General features: G+C 39.6%; 2 protein-coding genes across 3 annotated transcripts in view; one reads left to right on the forward strand and one right to left on the reverse strand.

Annotated features, from left to right (window-relative positions):
• Nucleotides 1-406: 406 nt before the first annotated feature.
• hdac3 (histone deacetylase 3) lies at nt 407-9,762 on the forward strand. The gene is made up of 15 exons (XM_063876352.1): nt 407-605; nt 1,625-1,707; nt 1,836-1,978; nt 2,200-2,281; nt 3,923-3,979; nt 4,083-4,138; nt 4,474-4,607; nt 5,067-5,147; nt 5,280-5,353; nt 5,531-5,595; nt 7,035-7,124; nt 7,224-7,282; nt 7,591-7,670; nt 7,949-8,106; nt 8,523-9,762. The coding sequence occupies exons 1-15, from the start codon at nt 551-553 to the stop codon at nt 8,590-8,592; spliced, it is 1,287 nt and encodes a 428-aa protein (XP_063732422.1). The 5' UTR covers nt 407-550; the 3' UTR covers nt 8,593-9,762.
• Nucleotides 9,763-10,420: 658 nt separating this feature from the next.
• myot (myotilin) overlaps nt 10,421-19,716 on the reverse strand; it is a 30,320-nt gene continuing 21,024 nt past the window's right edge. Inside the window, exons 11-18 of one of the 2 annotated variants that reach the window (XM_063876350.1) lie at nt 18,888-19,038; nt 18,605-18,706; nt 17,979-18,016; nt 17,075-17,213; nt 16,706-16,913; nt 16,456-16,621; nt 15,259-15,392; nt 10,421-11,899 (exon numbers count right to left, since the gene is read on the reverse strand). In XM_063876350.1, coding sequence (XP_063732420.1) covers nt 11,763-11,899; nt 15,259-15,392; nt 16,456-16,621; nt 16,706-16,913; nt 17,075-17,213; nt 17,979-18,016; nt 18,605-18,706; nt 18,888-19,038 — 1,075 coding nt within the window. In that variant the 3' untranslated portion in view covers nt 10,421-11,762. The remainder of the gene's footprint in view (nt 11,900-15,258; nt 15,393-16,455; nt 16,622-16,705; nt 16,914-17,074; nt 17,214-17,978; nt 18,017-18,604; nt 18,707-18,887; nt 19,039-19,716) is intronic. The other variant, XM_063876351.1, reaches the window with a different exon arrangement.

Consider the following 19,716-nt stretch of genomic DNA (forward strand, 5'->3'; position numbering starts at 1 on the left):
CTGAGTCTTTACACACAGTCTTTTCTACTGTTACTCATGTATATCATCTGAATACTTCATCTACCTATGCAAATACACACATATGTAGATTGCAGTTTATGCAAATCCTTGTTGCAGAGATTTATACATGAATTTCCTTAAGTTTCATTCTTTGAATGGAGCTGTGGAGGCCCACAAAACTGTTGTGCAGTGGGGTATGGTAAATCATAATTTATGATAACAAACACATTAGAACAAGTTCGTTGTATAAAGGTTACTGAAACAGAATAACATAAATGAAATACGGTGATTGATGGTAATCGTAATACACGAAGTTATAAGCCTAACAGTTTTTAAATGAGTTCAAAAAACATACTTTTATTTTGTCACTCGCATCCTTTCCTCCCCCATGCACCTCCCCTCTCCGTCTGTACTGTCGCTCTCGGATGACGTAGTTCAGTCGGTGTTTTTACCATGGCGGCTATCTTCTAATTGATAGAAAAATGTTTGTGTTGTAGCCGCAAGAACGCTCGTAGTTTCTCAGACAAATTCAGAACATATTCCTTTCAAAATGAATAACAGAACGTCTTATTTTTATGACCCGGACGTGGGCAACTTTCATTATGGTGAGTGTGCTTATGATAAAGAGCGGGCCTACAAAGGGAAATGATGCTAATGCAAGCTAGCCACATGATACTAACTTCATGCTGGGTTTTACATTTAAATTGTAGCGTTTCAGGCTTTGTAGGTGCATTTGTAGGGTTTTTCTTTAAACCGTAGCTCGATTTTACATTTATGTTGCTACGTTTTTTCAAATTCCACAGCAAATGGTTTGCTAAGCTAGCTAACGTTAGAGTACAGATTATATTTTCATTTCAAAACATCCCATCATCTGTCACTGTGCTCACTATCTCGTGATACGTCTGGGTATTCCATATTGTAACGGTTAAAAAGCTCAGTTTGTAGTAACTGCATAGTAGCTTATAACGAAGGCAATCGTATGGAAGTAAACAATGTTATTTGCCTTTCATGCTCGTGGGATAAATACACAACACCAGAGATGAAGATGTTTGTGAATATGAAGTAGTATGCTCACATATGATATACACCTGTTGTTTATTATCTTAAAAGAGAGAACCAGTATTGTCTGTATAACAGCAATTGTTTTTGTTCAGAAATAACATGTTTTATATAACATGCATTATACATTTCGAGTTTTCAAGATGTTGTTTTTGTTCAGAATAATCTAAAAGCTCATTAAAATACGTCCTTTTTTTAAAGAGGATTTATATATTTTTCAAATGGCACAATTCATCAACGTCTCCAATACAATATGAATGGAAAATGTACATAAGTTATGTTTACAAGTTGAGATGCATTACATTAATGTGTACGATTTCCTAAAGTCTTTAAAAACAGCTGTTGATTGTAGTGATGGAGAAAGTGAGTTCCAAAGAGATGCCTCCCATAATAGTAAAAGCCTTTTGAGTGTTTTATTGTGAAATATCATACAATTAAAGGTTTTCTTATATTTAATAGCAGTTGATGAATCATGATAATGCTTTTGTCTGTTACATATGGTTGTGAAATTCAGCTGACCTATGAATATCTGTTCTGTAATGTTTAAACCGCCTCTCTCCCCCAGGTGCCGGCCACCCCATGAAGCCTCACCGTCTGTCTCTGACCCACAGTCTGGTGTTGCACTATGGGCTCTATAAGAAAATGATGGTGAGCAGCACAGAGAGATGCTGTTATACATTCACACCCTGCTGAGGATTTTCTGCTCACTATCGATTCTCAATATAAAGATTGTAAAATCAGACGATATTTAATCATTTCAAAAATGTTTTTATTAGGTGTTCAAGCCATACAAAGCGTCTCAGCACGACATGTGTCGGTTCCACTCTGAAGACTATATAGACTTCCTGCAGAAGGTCAGCCCCAACAACATGCAGGGCTTCACCAAGAGCCTTAACACTTTCAATGTGGGAGACGACTGGTGAGTATTACGCAATCTGCAGCCATCAAATATTAGCTTATGTTTGTCTCATTTTCTTTCAACAAGGACATTTTAATATCTCAACAGTTTCAATGATGTGTTTGCTTTCTTAGTTCTCACTCTTCTGAAATATTAGGGTTCCTCCACTTAATGTCCACTTTGACTGTCCCTGTTATTACACCATTAATGAAATATTTGGTGCCTGTGTGTTTTCGTTTCAGTCCCGTGTTTCCAGGTCTTTTTGAGTTTTGCTCAAGATACACAGGAGCATCCTTACAGGGAGCCACGCAGCTCAACCACAAGGTAAGGGGGGGGGCCCTGAACACTGGACTATTGGAGGATGCGATCTTAGGGGTCTGATTCACCTGCCAGTCTCACACTTGAACTGTTGCAGAGGCGGGAAAATGTATTATGAATCAAAGGATCATTGCAATCTGGCTATGGGTGCTGAATGTCTGAATCCACATAGAATTGCTTGGTTTCTCCCAATAAATCATGATATGTGTATATATATATATATATATAACCTATTTTGTTGAAAATGTCAGCCTATTGATAATAAGGTTGCGGTGTTTTTAGCAAGATATAGAAAGAGGGCACTAACGTCACTTCTGGCCAAAAGTACGGCGCCGCTAACTTGCCCAGAGAAAATAATGCTTTAAAGCGAAGCGGGAAATAATAGTTTCTTCATGTTTAAAAGCTGCTGAGTCATATATTGCACCTCAAACAACAAACAAATCCCGAGTTATGGTTTCTTTACTTCCTCTACAGCAAAAGGGAGAGTAAAAGAAACGATCTAATTCAGCAATCTCAGTTTCAGTTTCTGAGCCTGCTGCCTGCCACTCGTCCACCGGCAGACGCACCGGACATCCATCCCCTATTTATTCTCCGTAAAAACAAAGCTGTCTCTGCTGTGTGACGCTCTATTTGACACCATTTTCATATTTTTGAAGTAATTATAATGAATTTGACTAACAGAAATATCACTTTCTGGCATTGGGGAAAATCTGCATTTTGCTGCCTGTAACCGCCATTAGACTAAACCCAGATGTTTTTCTGTTGACACTATACAGTCATTGTCCTTAGTGTGTATGTAGAATTAGTTGCACTATTCACATTTGCTTCCAATCCAATGTGCGTCATTGGATAGGACTTTGTAACTGTGTTTGAAAAATGCCAGATAAATCAAGTTTATTTGCAGTTGTGATCATGTGTCGCACCATCTTGTGGATATCTTCAACAAGGCTTAATTACATGATCAGTAATAACATGTATTAATCATGGCACTGCAGTAACGTAGCAGTATCATTGCACTGCTCAGTTTCCGGATGATTCCATGTCAGAATCATTACAGAACAGCTATCTCTCTTTTGTCAGCTGTTGTGTCCCTTCTGTCCTCAGGAAGCTACAATGGGAGGATGCTATAATGGCCAACAGTTCTGTTTACAACCACAAAAAGCAAGCAGGTTAAGAAACAATGTCCTGACTGAATATTGGTCTCTGCACTCGGGTTCAGTACTATGGACTGCGCACTCAGCCAATAATTGTGTTGTTTTTGCTATTTCTCTTTAGATGCATAAAGCTTGAACAGAGAGGATAATTGTGAGGAAAAAAACAGGCAAGACTTGACCTATCAGATTCAACAATGTTAATTCTTAGTCTGGGAGACCCCTTGCAAACACAGCTACCCAATGGCTGTGACTGGAAACCAGGGCTCTATGCAGTTAGGCCCTGTCCCATGCATCACAGCCACTGATTTAGTAGTTAGTTATTATTTCAGCCACGTTAACCTCCTGTCCTCCTGCTGATGAGTAGAGATACACGTGTGTAGCAGATGATGCCAGCATTACACTTGTTAGTTAAACTGAACAGCACTGAGGGTAGACTTGTTATCGAGTCATTGGATATTCTCCAGGTTCATTGATAGTATCTCTTTTATTCCAGATCTGCGACATTGCCATCAACTGGGCTGGAGGGTTGCATCATGCCAAGAAATTTGAGGTCAGAACAAAATGCTGTATATTTTCCTCATTCCTTTCTGCTTAGCTTATAACATTGAGCTCTGATTGGTTGAAGGACTAACATGATTTCTCTGTGTTTGCAGGCGTCTGGGTTTTGTTACGTAAATGACATCGTCATCAGTATACTGGAGCTTCTCAAGTAAGACCATTCCCCTCTGAAGGAACTGTATCAAGTGTTTGCTGTCTTTGTTTTACTCTTAATAACGTGTGTGTGTGTGTGTGTGTGTGTGTGTGTGTGTGTGTGTGTGTGTGTGTGTGTGTGTGTGTGTGTGTGTGTGTGTGTGTGTGTGTGTGTGTGTGTGTGTGTGTGTGTGTGTGTGTGTGTGTGTGTGTGTGTGTGTGTGTGTGTGTGTGTGTGTGTGTGTGTGTGTGTGTGTGTGTGTGTGTGTGTGTGTGTGTGTGTGTGTGTGTGTGTGTGTGTGTGTGTGTGTGTGTGTGTGTGTGTGTGTGTGTGTGTGTGTGTGTGTGTCACAGATACCACCCGAGGGTTCTGTACATCGACATAGACATTCACCATGGTGACGGCGTACAGGAAGCCTTCTACCTGACTGACCGCGTCATGACCGTGTCCTTCCACAAATATGGGAACTACTTCTTTCCGGGAACAGGTGCAAACTGCTTTATTTATGCAACACTAATCTTTATCATTCTTGCTCCTTTCTCAGATAGTTATGACTTATTTCCTTCCTCTGTAGTTTTCAACTCTGATCTCTGAATGTTAATCTGAATATTCTCTCCCTTCCCCGGTCCGTAATCTTTAAATAATTATTAAACTACATCTACCAAGTTTTTTTTGTTTCAAGTACAGCCTTGACAGTACTGTTCATAAGTGCATTCATCTGCATGCCAGTTTTACTTGGTTTATAACACCTACAATAAGAATACCAAGTTTAATTTGTTCTTTCCATTTTCATTGTTTGTGTTTTTATTTGCAAATGAATGGAAAACTAATCAACAGGTAAATTTGTGTGCGTGGTTCATTATGACGACACATCTGCTTTAATACTGTACAGTATATTATCAATGTACAAGTGTGTATTTATACACTGTCTTTGTGTTTGCTGCAGGTGACATGTACGAGGTGGGAGCAGAGAGTGGCCGCTACTACTGCCTCAACGTTCCCCTCAGAGACGGCATCGACGACCAGAGTGAGCTCACTTCCTGTTTCATCTGAAATGTCTAACCTATTGTGTCAAAGAACACATAGAGCTCAGAAGATTCATATGGCTGTCATCATCATGTGAGCAACAACCGTGTGTGTGTGTGTGTGTGTGTTTCAGGCTACAGGCAGCTGTTCCAGCCGGTTATTAAACAGGTGGTGGATTTCTACCAGCCGACCTGCATCGTCCTGCAGGTCAGTGTGACTCTGAGCCTCTGATGCGGGATTCATCTACCTAATTAACTCTGAGTAATCTTAGCTCATAGTTTGGTCTGTGTGTGTGAGAACGTTTTAGATGTTTCTGTGTGATCAGAGCCACTTAAAGTAAACATTTCCTATTATCAGATTGTAAATCTGTTATTCTCCTTTCAGTGTGGAGCAGATTCTCTGGGCTGCGACAGACTCGGCTGCTTCAACCTCAGTATACGAGGACACGGGTACGAATTACTTATCACACATCACAGTTTCAGTCTCATTGGGAAACACTGTCAAGCAACTTCTCATGTATACCTGTGGGGGGATTGGGACAGAGCAAGAGCAAAAAACCAAATTCAATAAGGTGGAATGTTAATCACAATACTTTCGTCCCAGAGGGAAATTAGGTTTGTGACAGCAGATCCCTCCATTTTAATGTTAAATTAGATTGCAAAAAAGAAAAAGAATAGAATAAAATATACATTTTAACATTAGATATTGAGTCAAAATGTGCAATGAGAAATTTAAACCGAAATATATGTATTTCTAAGTCTTTATGATAGAGTGGTTATTGAACAAATTACCATGAGGTTAGGATGCACAAAATTAAAATTCAGTGGCCGAATCAGGACATTATTAAGTTCTTGATGAGGTCTATTTGAAGGAACTATATAATGGAGGAAGACATAGACTGCGGTACAGCACAGCAGCAGTTCATTAATCAGAAGCTTGCTGCTTTGATACTTGTCCACTGAATTCTACATGTTGAAATGTCCATGGGCAACGTACTGAATCCCAAAATGCCAAATGACACAACAACTAGTCTAATCCAATGAATCACTTTGAAGAGTTTCAAGGTTTCAAGGTTTCAAGGTTTTATTGGTCATATGCACAGCAGATACAGCGTATATGTTGGCAATGAAAATCTTATATCCCGTGCTCCTCCAACAACTCAACATACATGGTGCAAATAAGATAAATAAAGTAGTGCAAAAAGAGAGAAGAATATTTACAATAACAACAATAAAGATTTGAGGATGTGAAATATATACATATGTGGAATACATTGAAAGTATTTAAATACTTTACACTGTGGAATGAGGAGGTATGGACAGATGCATATATTATGTATAGCAGATGTGTATGGCAGATATGTATAATATATAGATATGTGTACTATACACAGATATGTATGGCAGATGTGTATAATATATAGAGATGTGTGTACTATAAACAGATGTGAGTAGACATTCACACAGCTCAGGAGTTCAGCAGTCTTATAGCCTGTGGTATAAAACTGTCTCTGAGTCTGGTGGTCTTGGTCCGAATGCTGCGGTACCGTCTGCCAGACGGCAGCAGACAGAACAGATTGTTGCTGGGGTGATGGGGGTCCTTTATTATCCTACCGGCCTTCTTCCTACACCGCTGGGTGTAGAGGTCCTCCATGGATGGCAGCTCCGTCCTGGTGATGTGCTGAGCAGTTTTCACCACCCCCTGTAGAGTCTTACGGTTGAGGGTGGTGCAACTGATGCAGCCAGTCAGGATACTCTCGATGGTGCACCTGTAGAAGTTGCAGAGTAGCAGAGACTTCTTAAAATGAATATTGCACTTTATTTACTTTGGTCTGTGTGGGGAACCAGTCGGAAAATGAGCTGTTGTCCCTGTAAACGTTGTCTTCTAGAGAGTGTGTGGAGTTCGTAAAGAGTTTTAAGATCCCTCTACTTGTCCTGGGAGGAGGAGGGTACACGGTGAGGAACGTGGCTCGCTGCTGGTGAGTTTGTTTTTCTACACATATCTCCATCTTAAGGAGGTTCAGAGTTTATCCAGCATAGGAGATCTGCCTTGTACAATAATCACTGCTTTGTTGTAGGACCTTTGAGACATCTCTGTTATTGGATGAACCCATCAGTGATGAGCTGCCTTATAGCGGTGAGTGGTAAACATACTAAGTATCAACTAACACTGCACCCTGATCCCTTTATTTCCAAAATGGCTTCAGTGTCAGAGTCCCATTATGTTTTGGTGGCGTAGATATTAAAATGTAACATATCCAACCTTTGGCGCCATCTTTTTGAATCGTAGTTATCTGACATTATAAATCTACGTCTGCATGCTTTTTGAAAGAGAGGAATTTAACGGGATACTTTTTCACGTAAAAAGAAAATAATCTTTTCTTTGGTCGTCTTAACATCTCTGGATTCTGACTCTCTTCCTCCTCTTGTTTCTGTCCTCTGCAGAGTATTTTGAGTACTTCGCTCCAGATTTCACGCTGCATCCAGATGTTAGCACCAGGATAGAAAACCAGAACTCCAGACAGGTGAGAAACAAACAGGAATACCAGCAGGAAGCGCAGATCCACTGCTGTGGACGGTAGCAGCAGAACATATTTTAAACACCCCAAATAATAAGTGTCAGTTTGAGTGATCACTGTATTAACACTATTTGTATAGCTGTGTTATGCTGTTGGACAGCCCTTTCTGACGGGGAACTGAAGCCGTTACCTCGGCTCTAATTTAAGCCACTAGACTCCATTGATAAAATGCTCTTACAGTTGCATCTGAAGGACATAATGAAGATGAGTCTTTGTTGTCGTAGTATCTGGAGCAGATTCGTCAGACAGTGTTTGAGAACTTGAAGATGTTGAACCACGCGCCCAGTGTCCAGATCCACGACGTCCCCTCTGACATGCTGAGCTACGAACGCACCGACGAGCCCGACCCTGACGAGAGGGGGGGAGAGGAACACTACACCAGGTAAACCTGCAGGGGCTGGGGGGGGGGGCTATAACATTTTAACTACTTTTTATCACATACTTCACTATTACTGTTGTATGGTTATTTTAATAGCATAATATAAAACTGATTCCTTTCCTCACACAATACACTTTGACTTTTTATGATTACCTTGTTTAATGGGGTATCACTGTGACCTTTCTATGACAAATTATAAAATAAACTCTTTATGAAGTACGTAAAGTGTTGGTTTTCATACTATATATTACTATATTTACATTTAATGGCTTGTTCATACAATGTTTCAATGATTTTGTGAGTAGCATGCTATATTATGACTTTTTTTAATGACATTTTATTACATACTATACTGCTACTATACAGATCAGTGCTCTTAAATAATATTATACTGTCTGTCAATCATGCGTCTCCATCAGGCCGGAGGCAGCCAATGAATTTTACGATGGTGACCACGACAACGACAAAGAAAGCGACGTCGAGATTTGACCTGAGGATGAGGCGGAGCGGAGCTTTTCCTTACAGCGTTCTGTTGCATCATATCCAAACATCACCGCAGCTTTTACAGAAACCTCAACATTCTGGAAGGACTGAAAAGACTTGAGCTCTGTTCCTGCTGTTTTTTAGTAGGTTCTCTTTTTAAAAGTCCTCAATCAGCCACCATCATGGTCCTTACACCACCGTAACTCATCAGAACAGATATGACGTTAGAACAGCAGTATTGCCATTTCTTTTTGGAGCCATCAACTTCTGTTACAACAGGAGGAGCCCAGATTACACACTCTTTAATAATCCTGGCCATATCCATATGATATTCCTTCATTGAAGCACCGTCCACTGGTACCAAGATTCAAAATGTATAATTTAGATTTTGATTATAAACTTTTTCTCTTGACTTTTTTTCCAACTTGTTGTCTTGTTCATGTTATCATAGTAATGAAATGTATTTGGAAAATGTCATCTGAACCAAAGGTTTGCAAGTTATTTAATCAACTGAGATCAACTTGTAAACAGCAGATGTGACATCCAAATGCAATGTTTTTAGCATCCAAAATGTCAAGCAAGTGCTGTGTGAAAGAATTATGTGTAACATGTGAAGGCACTCTTTGAAAGAAAAACAAACACCAGGTGAAAAGATGTGAGGAGTTATTTCAATTGTGAGAAACTGTCTAAGTGCCTGCCACCCTACATTAGCCTAGTTTAAACTGACAGAACCGTATTATTTCACAGCTTGTCAGTTGACATTTGTCCGAATGTTTTTTTACAATCCTACAATTATTCACGTGCCTTACAGCGCAGTGAAGTCAAACACTGGTTTAGAGCTGGGCACTTAATACACTTCCCTTTTAACCTTATTTGGACTGGAACATCTATCAATGAGGCAACTGGACTTTTTTCCTATTTACATTCCTTTCTCTTAACTCCTGGATTCTCTGCCCATTACTGTATATACACATGAATAGATGTATAAACTGTGAGTGTGTTCATATTGTAGACGATGACACCTGTGGCGATATTGTTACACATTTTTGTACTGAAGCAAGTCGAAATACGTTCTATTATCCGCCACATCACGTCCTCTTTTAGCCAGAAACAGTTTCATGTGATTTTTTTTATATTGTCTTCTTTTGTTTTTAATAAAAATTCTTAAAATTGAAATATTAGAAATTGAAAACATATTGTGTGATATTAAAGGAAATTCACGGCGGGTCTTTATCAGCAGAAGGGCCACATACTATGCTATTTTTACTGTTTAGTTTTTCTGATATTTTACCATTTCTAAAGTATGTTTTTCTCTCCTATTTTCAACATACTATACTGTCTTTTCTTCTGACTTTTTCGACATACAGTTCACAGAACACAAACTGAAAAAAGTAATCAGTTTATTAAAATAGACTGCTATTTTTGTATCAACTATTTTAGTTAACAGTAGTTATGTGCCCTTAAAAGCTAAGGGTACAAGGGAAGTGAGAGAAAAAGAGAGGAAACTGATTGCAAAAATTGGGAGAGGAAGACTGCGGGAGATTTGGGGGGGAAGACTGCGGCTATGTGATTTTTGGTTGTGAATATCTTTATATTGAAACAAATCCCGATACATTTTGGCATCTCCCAAGTACAGGTTTAATGATTCGAATAAAACCATTTCTATGTTTCACAAGTTTGAAATTGAAAGCAGGTTTTCATCTGCAGGATTTGAACATGTCCACAAGATGGCCACTTCATTAATAATGAAAGTTACTTTTAGTTGTTGAACCGTATTCTCTCTGAACACTTAATCAAAGAGCTGAATTATACAAAATAAAAATAACCTGACGGCCAAGGTCACATAAACTTTATTCATCATTCATCCAGTGATATGTAGAACTTACACAACAAACAATACAACACTCTACTACCTGCAGTTTAAAATCTCACAGAAAGGCCTAACTTACACAGATATTCTTCTTTAAGCAAATCCAACGTTTAACCCTGTTTGATACGTTGTAAAAATACTTCATTTGAGGCAGCTTGTGGCCACGCAGGGTTAAATATCAGAATTCCTTCTTTGCATGCATATCCAGCCTAATAAACATTTCTTTTGTGAAATGACTTCATGGCTGGCAGTAACAAAAGTTTTAAAGTATGCAGACGGATCAAGCTTTTCTATATGTAAGGCACTGGTCAGAAATGTAGAGTTTGGCTGACATACTGATACCTATGTTTTAACTGAACAGCATTATTGCATTGAAGATGAAAATGTACTGATATTCTCTTAAGTAAAAACATGTAATCCGCACTGCAGATGTGATCAAATGTAAACTTTATTAAGTTAGTTGTCAGTGTTCTTATGAGTGCAGATCAGGTTTTATGTTCAGGCTGGGTATCAGCATGGCAGCCATGAAACACCTCAGGCCAAGAGAGGGGGCAACACTGAGAACTAATAACCTTCAAATAAATAGCTTCATTCACATACACCGTATATCGTTAAACAACTTTGAAAACACATTAGGCCGCATTTATACCACAGCAAAGCTCTTGGATCTCCTCACTAAAGGATCTTTATGGACGCACATCCTCAGAAGCTGTGATTCAGAGACTTTGGAAGGCTCAAATACAAAATTGAGGCACAAGCTGACAGTTGTCAGGATTAAAGTGCAGTCTGTAGCGCGCTATCCAGGTCTATTAATACAGCCATGACCTGAAGGCACCATTTAGCTGACAGTGGGACAGACAGGCAGATGAGGAGAGGCTTATAGGCATGTATCAAACATCAGGTCTGCAGAAGAGGACGGGCACAGTGGGACAAACGGCAGCAGGTGGACAGTATGAGGTGTGCTTATTTTAACTCAGAAGGCAAATGAGTATGGAAACATCTCAATCAAAGCAGCTACCAAATGCTCCTTTTGGTTAGAGTTGTGGTTTAGATGGCACATTTTGCATTTAATGACAGATTTTGCCTTGATCTTGAACATTGGGCCAACACACTACTTTATTTGTTGAAGAAATGTAGAGTAAACCTATAGAGTTTATCAGTGAAAATGGCCTCACAGTGTTTTTGGTCTGCTGCACTGCTGTACATCTGAACCAAAGCATTTTTAGTACAACCTCTGGCGTGACATGCAGGCCCAGTTTTTACACTTCAGAATTGTGTTATGTGAGGATGTGATTTTCTTGACGCTCTACAGCTCTTCACTCTCGTACAGAGGGGCGGTGTGCTGGGCGGGGGTCTCCACAGTCAGAGAAGGCACGTGTTTTAGCGATGACAGCAGCTTCAGCGTCTTGGAGCCAGGGGGCGCTGTTTTTGGGGCTGTGCGAGCTGGGGGGAGGGATAGCACACAAAAAGGAAAGGGATGAATTCAGTGAGACATGAAGTCTGTTTTAAATGCTATGTTGTTTGACAAAAACAAGGCAAAGAAGGGACTGTAATTATTACCAGGACTGCAGTTTGATCTGGAATTTCCATTTCAAACAATGCCTATGACATAAAACAGCAATACAAAGTGGCAAATGGCATGTTTGGCAAGCATTGGATATACTGTATAAATCAAAAGTTAAAGAATTATATGTCCTTTGAAAGCTTTGTACAGTATGTCATTAAAAAAAGCCATGTTATAGTATCTCAAATAAAAAAAATCACTACTTATTCAGTCTGGTTCATTGTGCGGAGGATATTCTGATATTTTCAAGATACTATAATATGTCTTTTTCTGCATATTATACTATGCTATGCAAATATAATAATAGTTATTTTTTTGTTTTATTGAACCAACTTATTTTTACAAGTTCATAATATTTAGTAAACTAACTATTTTGTATAAACTCCGTAATAGTTGTTTTAATTGAGTTGAACCAACTTGTTTTTTTTTATAAATGAATAAAAGTTTTATAATTGAGTTGAACAAACTATTTTTAATAAATTAATAAAAGTTATTCATTTAGTTACTTTATTTAAGAAAATTATTTATTTATTTCGACATCGATGTCCTCGTGTTTCCTCTCTAAAAGCATTTTGCTACATCGGGTTGCCCAACACCGTTGTGTCCGGGTTCATAACAGATTTTATGGAAAAATGTATCTTTTCTCTGAGTGTAAAAAATATCAGGCAGGTAAAAGAGAAAATCCATTCTGCTTCCTGTGCCAACGTCAGGGTTAACTCTGGGTTAATCCAATTTCGTCCCGCAGAACAAAGACTTTGAAAATAAAAATGAAATGAATATATTAAAGTTATGTTAATTAGGTTTTGGTTGTCATTAAGTGTGAATGTAAATCTCTTACTATGCCCTGTGTCATGCTGATATGGGCCTAATGCACTCACACTTTCTTGAAGCAATGTGGGACTTTGTTCATGAATGTATCATTCAGAATTGAGGAGAAATGAAATGTCAAAACATTAGGTCATAGTACAGTTTTCCGTCCAATAAAAGTCCTTTGTAAAGTATTTCAACTATTCATGTATAAAGAAGGTAGAAGAACATCTTTTTACAGCAATATAAATGATATGTTAGATAAGAAATGATGACCTGTTAAAAGTCCTTACAATAACTCCAAGTACAACAGTATAGTGTAGTACAACCAATCCATTTTTTTTACTGTGTTATGGGATTGTAATCATTTCATTTCAACAGTAAAGATATCCACTTAATACCTGATGTTGGTTAAAACCCTGGTGTAGAATATTGTAAAACGTCATAATATAGAAGACCAATGTGAGGACACATGAGATCTTTTTCCACCAAATTCTAATGATTGTATGCTCTTGTCCAAGTGGATGTGTGTATTAATGTAAAGAAATCCCCTCCCTGTGTAACTGACTGAGGTTATATTAGGGATCAAACTCCTGGTGTCACAAACAGCAGCAACAGATTTCAGTGGTGGAGGTGTGGGTAAACATTCCACTCATGCCGGCTGTCTGAAAATAACTCTTCTGCCCCACACGCCACAGCACAGGGCAGCAGGACGTGGCTCAGTGCCAGATATGGGACCTTCACACACATGTAGAGACAATGTGTCCACAACCCTCCATGTTTGACAATCAGCTGTAGTATCAATTGTAATTAGTTCACCCTTCATCAAGATTTTAAATGTCCAAAAACTAATTAATACAACACAAAATGGGGGTAAATACTGTAGTGGAACAAATGTAATTGTTGTACAAGACTTAACACAATGTCACCTGTACTTATACACCCACATCATAAACTGGCACTGTTCTGATTCACCTAGGGTTGTATTGCTGCTTACTCTAGTACCGCTTGAGGAAAATTCTATACTATAGTATTTGGAAAGATTTTTCAAACACTTGGTTAAGTTGTATGTCGTTTTTTAATTTGTTCTGTTTTAACAACAGAGAGGTTTAAGCTGAACTGCAACATTGGACCGTATGTCTGGGTCCTGGTTCAGACCAAGTAGTTCTGTCTGCTGCTCTGTGTGCCTCCATAAAGCATTCATCTGTTTGCATCTTGCACTTTTTTTGATCAAAATATTTATCACTGTAATAAACAGTATTTCATTTCACTGTATAATGTTACATTTTACATTCTGTTCTTGTATCATATTCTATTTACATGCATATAGACTTGTGCTTGCACTATTATTATTCCATTTTGAATATGTTTTATGTCTTATATAACTACGTTGCATTGTTGGAGGAACTCAGGACTTAAGAGTTTGTCATCTCTACACTGCAGCTCGTGTGCACATGACATCAAAGCCTTTGACTCTTGAATCTATTCCAGTTTCAGAGCGGTGCACGGATGATGTACTGTATTTTGTAGGCCAACCAGGAAGTAAGTAAGTAAGTAAGCATTGCATGGGCTCCCTCGAGGCAATGGATTTTTCAATTCGATTTTTGAAATATTGCAGAAGTAAGCTCTTTGGTAAACTAACTTACATGTCTTTTCAGCAGGATAATCTCCACATATTTACACCACTTTTTTTGTTTTTGTATCCTCAAAGCAACCGCTAGAAGGAAATGGCTAATGTGATGCAATGAACAAACTACATCAGGGTCACATGACTGCACGTCACCACTGCTGAGCTAAAGACAGCTCATGTTCGGCGTGATGATGTTTAGAACTCCTGTTTGGTCACTTGTTAGCCACGCCCTTTTTGATGACGGACTAATTCTGTCGTAGAACAAAACATGAACATTTTGTAAGCTTATTTAAACCACAAACCATATTTCAGGAATCTAATCAAAATGTTGACTTTGAGACAAGGGAACAGGAAGTGTTTAAATGCTAACTCATTTCCAAGTTTAAGGACTCATTCCCGCACCACTCTGCAGTCTAGCGCACGTGTACGAGAGGGTCAGGTAGATTTTCTTTACAGCCTTTGTCAGCTCCTGTGCACAAAGCAGATGGTGTGTTATGTGATCGAGCAGAAACCTAATAGCTGTGTTGTAATTTTCTCTCTCTTATGCACTCCGCACTTTGACAGTATGATTAAAGCTGAACAGCTCAATTGCTTTAAACATTCATCGAGTTTCAGCTCGATCACATAACAGGCCGTAGAGCAGGATTCACTGTAGCGTGGAGCAAACAACATCCTCCATCTGCTGTTTGATTTTACAGACCTGTGTACCATGGTAACGCACGGGCTATCTCCTACAACAGGCAGCTGAGATGGGCCATCAGGCCCCTTCGTCATAGAGAGACGAACACAAGGTAGACTTACTGCCGACATCCAGCCTGGCGTTGCATGTGGACATGCCGGCTTCGTTGATGGCAGAGAGAGTGTACCAGCCGGCATCGGACTTCATCAACCTCTCTATCAACAAGCACTGCCGGCCCGAACCGTCCTGATACAGACTGGAGAAATAAAGACACACAATCAAATGTTTATCTCAACTGTCTTATCAACACATGATGGCCAAAGCACCCTGTTGCAGGCTGAGCATTCAAAATACACAAGCACACTTCAAATAATGATGTGTCTCCAGTAGGAACTGAAGGCAGAATAAACTATAGGTGCAGTGTTCCAAGAGAAATACAGTTGTAACCTGTCATTAGGAATCAGACCTTCACCCGGATACACACCTCTTTATTGTAAAATATGTTTTGACCTCATTGTCAATTTAAATTTAAAGTAGCCTGTCATGTACACTGTGTTGGAGCATTAGCCAATAGAAGTGCAAATGTTACATAGTGATGTCACTATGTTAAAGAAATAAACAAAGGAGTCCAGTGGAGGTGTTATAGGCACTGCGGTGGGGGAGAAACTCCTTCTGGGATTTTAGCCTATTATTTAGAACAATTACACGCACAAACTATATAACACACTACAGGAAAGGGAAACCCCCCAAAGAGCTGAGTACGGCCCCTTTAATATCGTCTATTAAGTTTGAGGAGGAGCTCGGGTGTAATCAGTGGTGTAAAGTACATTTACTCAAGTACTGTACTTAAGCACAATTATGAGGTACTTGTACTTTACTTTAGTATTTCAATTGTCTGCTACTTTGAACTTCTACTCCACTACAGTTCAGAGGTGAATGGTGTACTTTTACTCTACTACATGTATTTAGTTACTTTACAGATCTGGATTAATGATGTGAAATATAATCAACCCTTAAATCAGACTTTAGCAGCTACCCTGAAACCTTGAAACCTCATTCAAACTAGCTGCACCTTTACCAGCTCTGAGAACACTTTAATGATCAATAATTATAAAACATATCAGAGATATTATTCTGAATAATGAGTTCCTTTTCTTTTGATGCCAATGGTTTTCTACTTTTACTTGAGTAACATTTCTAATGCAGGACTTTACTGTAACAGAGTGTTCCTACACTCTGGTACTTCTATGTTCACTCAAGTACAGGATCTGAGCACTTCTTCCACCTTTGGGTGTAATGAAGCACTTTTTTACACCCACCTCATTCTGCTTGGGTCGATCCGCAGCATGTCTTTATCTTTCTTCCAGAAGAGCTGCGGAGGAGGGGAAGCGTCCACCTTACACTCTAACCTCACGGTGTCTCCCTCTAGAGCTCTGGAGTTCAACATCTTCTGGACAAAGGTGGGGGGGCGGAGAGCCTCCTGGGCTGCAGAGAGTAGTTGCACAGCATGTAATTGCATTTTATTCAAAAAGACAGCATTTACAGGAGTACTGTAAAGGCTTTTATTACCTAACACATCGAGCCTCATGGTGAACCTGCTCTCCCCCGCTCGGTTCCGGGCCACACACTCGTACACCCCGGCGTGGTGCACTGTGACGATCTCTATGATGAACGAGTGCATCCCTTTCTCACAAACCAACATCTTGTGGTAGTCGTCCGGGCGAATGGCTTTACCGTCCAGGTACCAGCACAAATCTGGAGTAGGGAGGCCTCCCACCTGGGGTGAAACAGAATCCCTTTTACTCACCCCTTCCTCGACCAAACCATGATGATATTTTTGTATTATTTAGGGAATACCTGTCCTTGTAATACAGTGTATTAATAAACATGTACATGTGAAGCCCTCGGTGTTACTGCATACATGTGGGGGGGATTCACCTTGAAGTCGATCCTGCAGAAGCGCCCCTCCTCCACTGTGAGGTCTGGAGGGATCTGCAGGAAGCGAGGAGCGTACGATTTCTCCTGGATAGCTGAGCCCTCATTCCCCCTCTCATCCGTCCCTGTGTGGCGCCTCCCCCTGCAGGGAGGGAGACATTATTCATTCATTACCTCACTTTCAATGGCTGAATTTTAGAGGGACAGTAAACCATATTGAAACCTAGCTCACATTTCCTGTTTTAGTCCCAAACGAAAGGACTTGTTTTTCCTTTTCGTATCTTACCAAACGTTTTAGGAATGGATTGAAACGCTGCACCTGAATAACACTAGTGCTTATAGTGGGATCTTTATAAGCTTGTCTCCAAATTTTACTATAATGGATATCCCATTACCCTCAATCTACAGTACCTCTATTTGGCTTAAGAACCAGGAGCTTTTTCTAACTTAGAGAACTTTCAGGGGCTTCCCCCACACCATAAAAATGTGTTTTGCTGTCCTTTTATATCAAGAATTCAGATTGAGTTATAACCCTAAGAGTATTTATGGCACAACACAAAGTTAAGTACACACAGCTATTTCTCTCCATCCATTGCTTCCATTTAAATTAAAGTTAAAAAGTGATTATATAAAAAAATTGCTGGTCACATATTTTGGGAAAGTAAGAAAGTAATTTCGAAGCTCAATCTCAATTCATTTCACGTTATGACACAGAGCTTTAAAAGTAGAATTTTTAAATCACTTTTTGACTTCCTTCTGTGATGTAACCTGCATTTGTTTCATGCCTAAATGAGTAATATGAGGTTAATACTGCCCTACTGGAAGGGAACCTCAAGGTGAAACCACAGGTGAAATCCTGACTTAATAATCATGTTCAACATGGATACACAAATGAATCCTTGTTTACCATAATCCTCCTGTGTGTCTCCCTTCTGGTGATTCTGGCTGTAAAATAAAATAAACCAATATAAGCAAAGGCAATATTCACAGATCGTAACCTACAAAAGAAGTGTTTTAGTTTGACAAAACTCCAGGACGGTTACTGTGTGTGTGTGTGTGTGTGTGTGTGTGTGTGTGTGTGTATTGTGACACAATAGCCCTGTTGTCACCAGTGAAAGCGGCTCATTCTGAGAAAGCAGGCAAGAAATAGCCGCTGACAAATGTGTGTCTGAGTGTGTATGTGCAGTGTGTTGTGTGTAAAGGGAGAGGGAGAGAATAGATGGTGCAAAGCCCTGTGAGCGACAGAACAATCATACACACACACACACACACACACACACACCAAAATGACAGCATGAGGCTGCATGCTGATTATGCTGCCAGGCTTTTTATACATGGGGAGGCCCTGAGAGGGAAACTGTGCAGCCACTGAACCCACGATGACTGTAATGATGTGTGTCCTTTACTTAATGGCAAAAAGAAAACTAATGGGTTTGGGACCAGAGCCACAAGAATGTGTGTGCAGCAGTGCAACACACATCTTTATGTTATAATCATGGGGTCCACTAACTGAATGAAAGTTTGTGGTCGTACCTGGTCCAGTTGTGAGTCTGAGAGACCGTCTTGGTCAAACATGTAGTTGGCGTTGTCTGGACCCAGCAGCCTACGAGCCATACGCTCCTCATAGGACAGTTTCTGTTCGAAAATAAAGCTTTATTCTGTTAAATTTGGTTTATTTTGGTTTTTGTTTGTGTTATTTTAAGTTTCAAGCACACACACACTGTGTAAGCATGAATGGGCTGGGGTAGAGTGTGTCGAGGGTTGTTCTTTTTTTCACTTGCACTTCCAACTCGGTTTGCAGGACACGCACACACACCTGGCTGCTTCTCCTCCTGGCCTCCTTGGAGCGGAGCTTTTTCTCCAGATCCTGGATGAGGGCGTCTTTGGAGCCCTGGATGTCTTCATCTGTGGAGCGAGAGGAAGAGGGCCGCGGAGCCACAGCCTTCTTCAGGATGGGCTTTGGAAGGCTGGGGGATAGGGACAAAAAGAGGGAGGAACAAAACTAAAAGAAGAGCACAAAAAGCAGTGATGAAGAAGAGGTTAACAGCTACTGCAGAACTGTAATTAACCTGTGACCCAATCCTTCTTGTCCTTAGCTGACCAGTAGAAATGTGCTTTGACCTTTTTCATGTTGTTGTGCTACATTTGTGAAAGGAAGCACAAACATCTGAGACATCTGTTTCATCATGTTTTATTAATAAATAATATGAAATGCATTTAATGCAGTAACTAAGACCAACTAATCGCGATGCTTGCTCCATATTTTAGGATAACAATGTGGTTTGGATGTAAAATACAAGGGATATCTAAGGCAAACACATTTCTGTGATTTTCCTGGAGATAAACAAACAGACTAAAAAAAACTAGAGATAGAGTTACACAATTTGGGGGAAAAAATATATATAATTTAAGAAGTTCAGAAGCAACCATTTGCAATACTGTAATCCTTTATAATCTAGAACAGTATTTGCACATTTTGCCTTTTGCTGTTTGAATATTGCACTAGCCCAATTTGCAATTTCGATTAAATTTAAATGAAATGTGCAGCTCTGTCCACAGGCTATAAGACTGCTGAACTCCTGAGCTCTGTGAATGTTTACTCACATCTGTTTATAGTACACATATCTATATATTATACTACATAT

Source organism: Eleginops maclovinus, chromosome 23, assembly GCF_036324505.1.
Source record: "Eleginops maclovinus isolate JMC-PN-2008 ecotype Puerto Natales chromosome 23, JC_Emac_rtc_rv5, whole genome shotgun sequence".
NCBI lineage: Eukaryota > Metazoa > Chordata > Actinopteri > Perciformes > Eleginopidae > Eleginops > Eleginops maclovinus.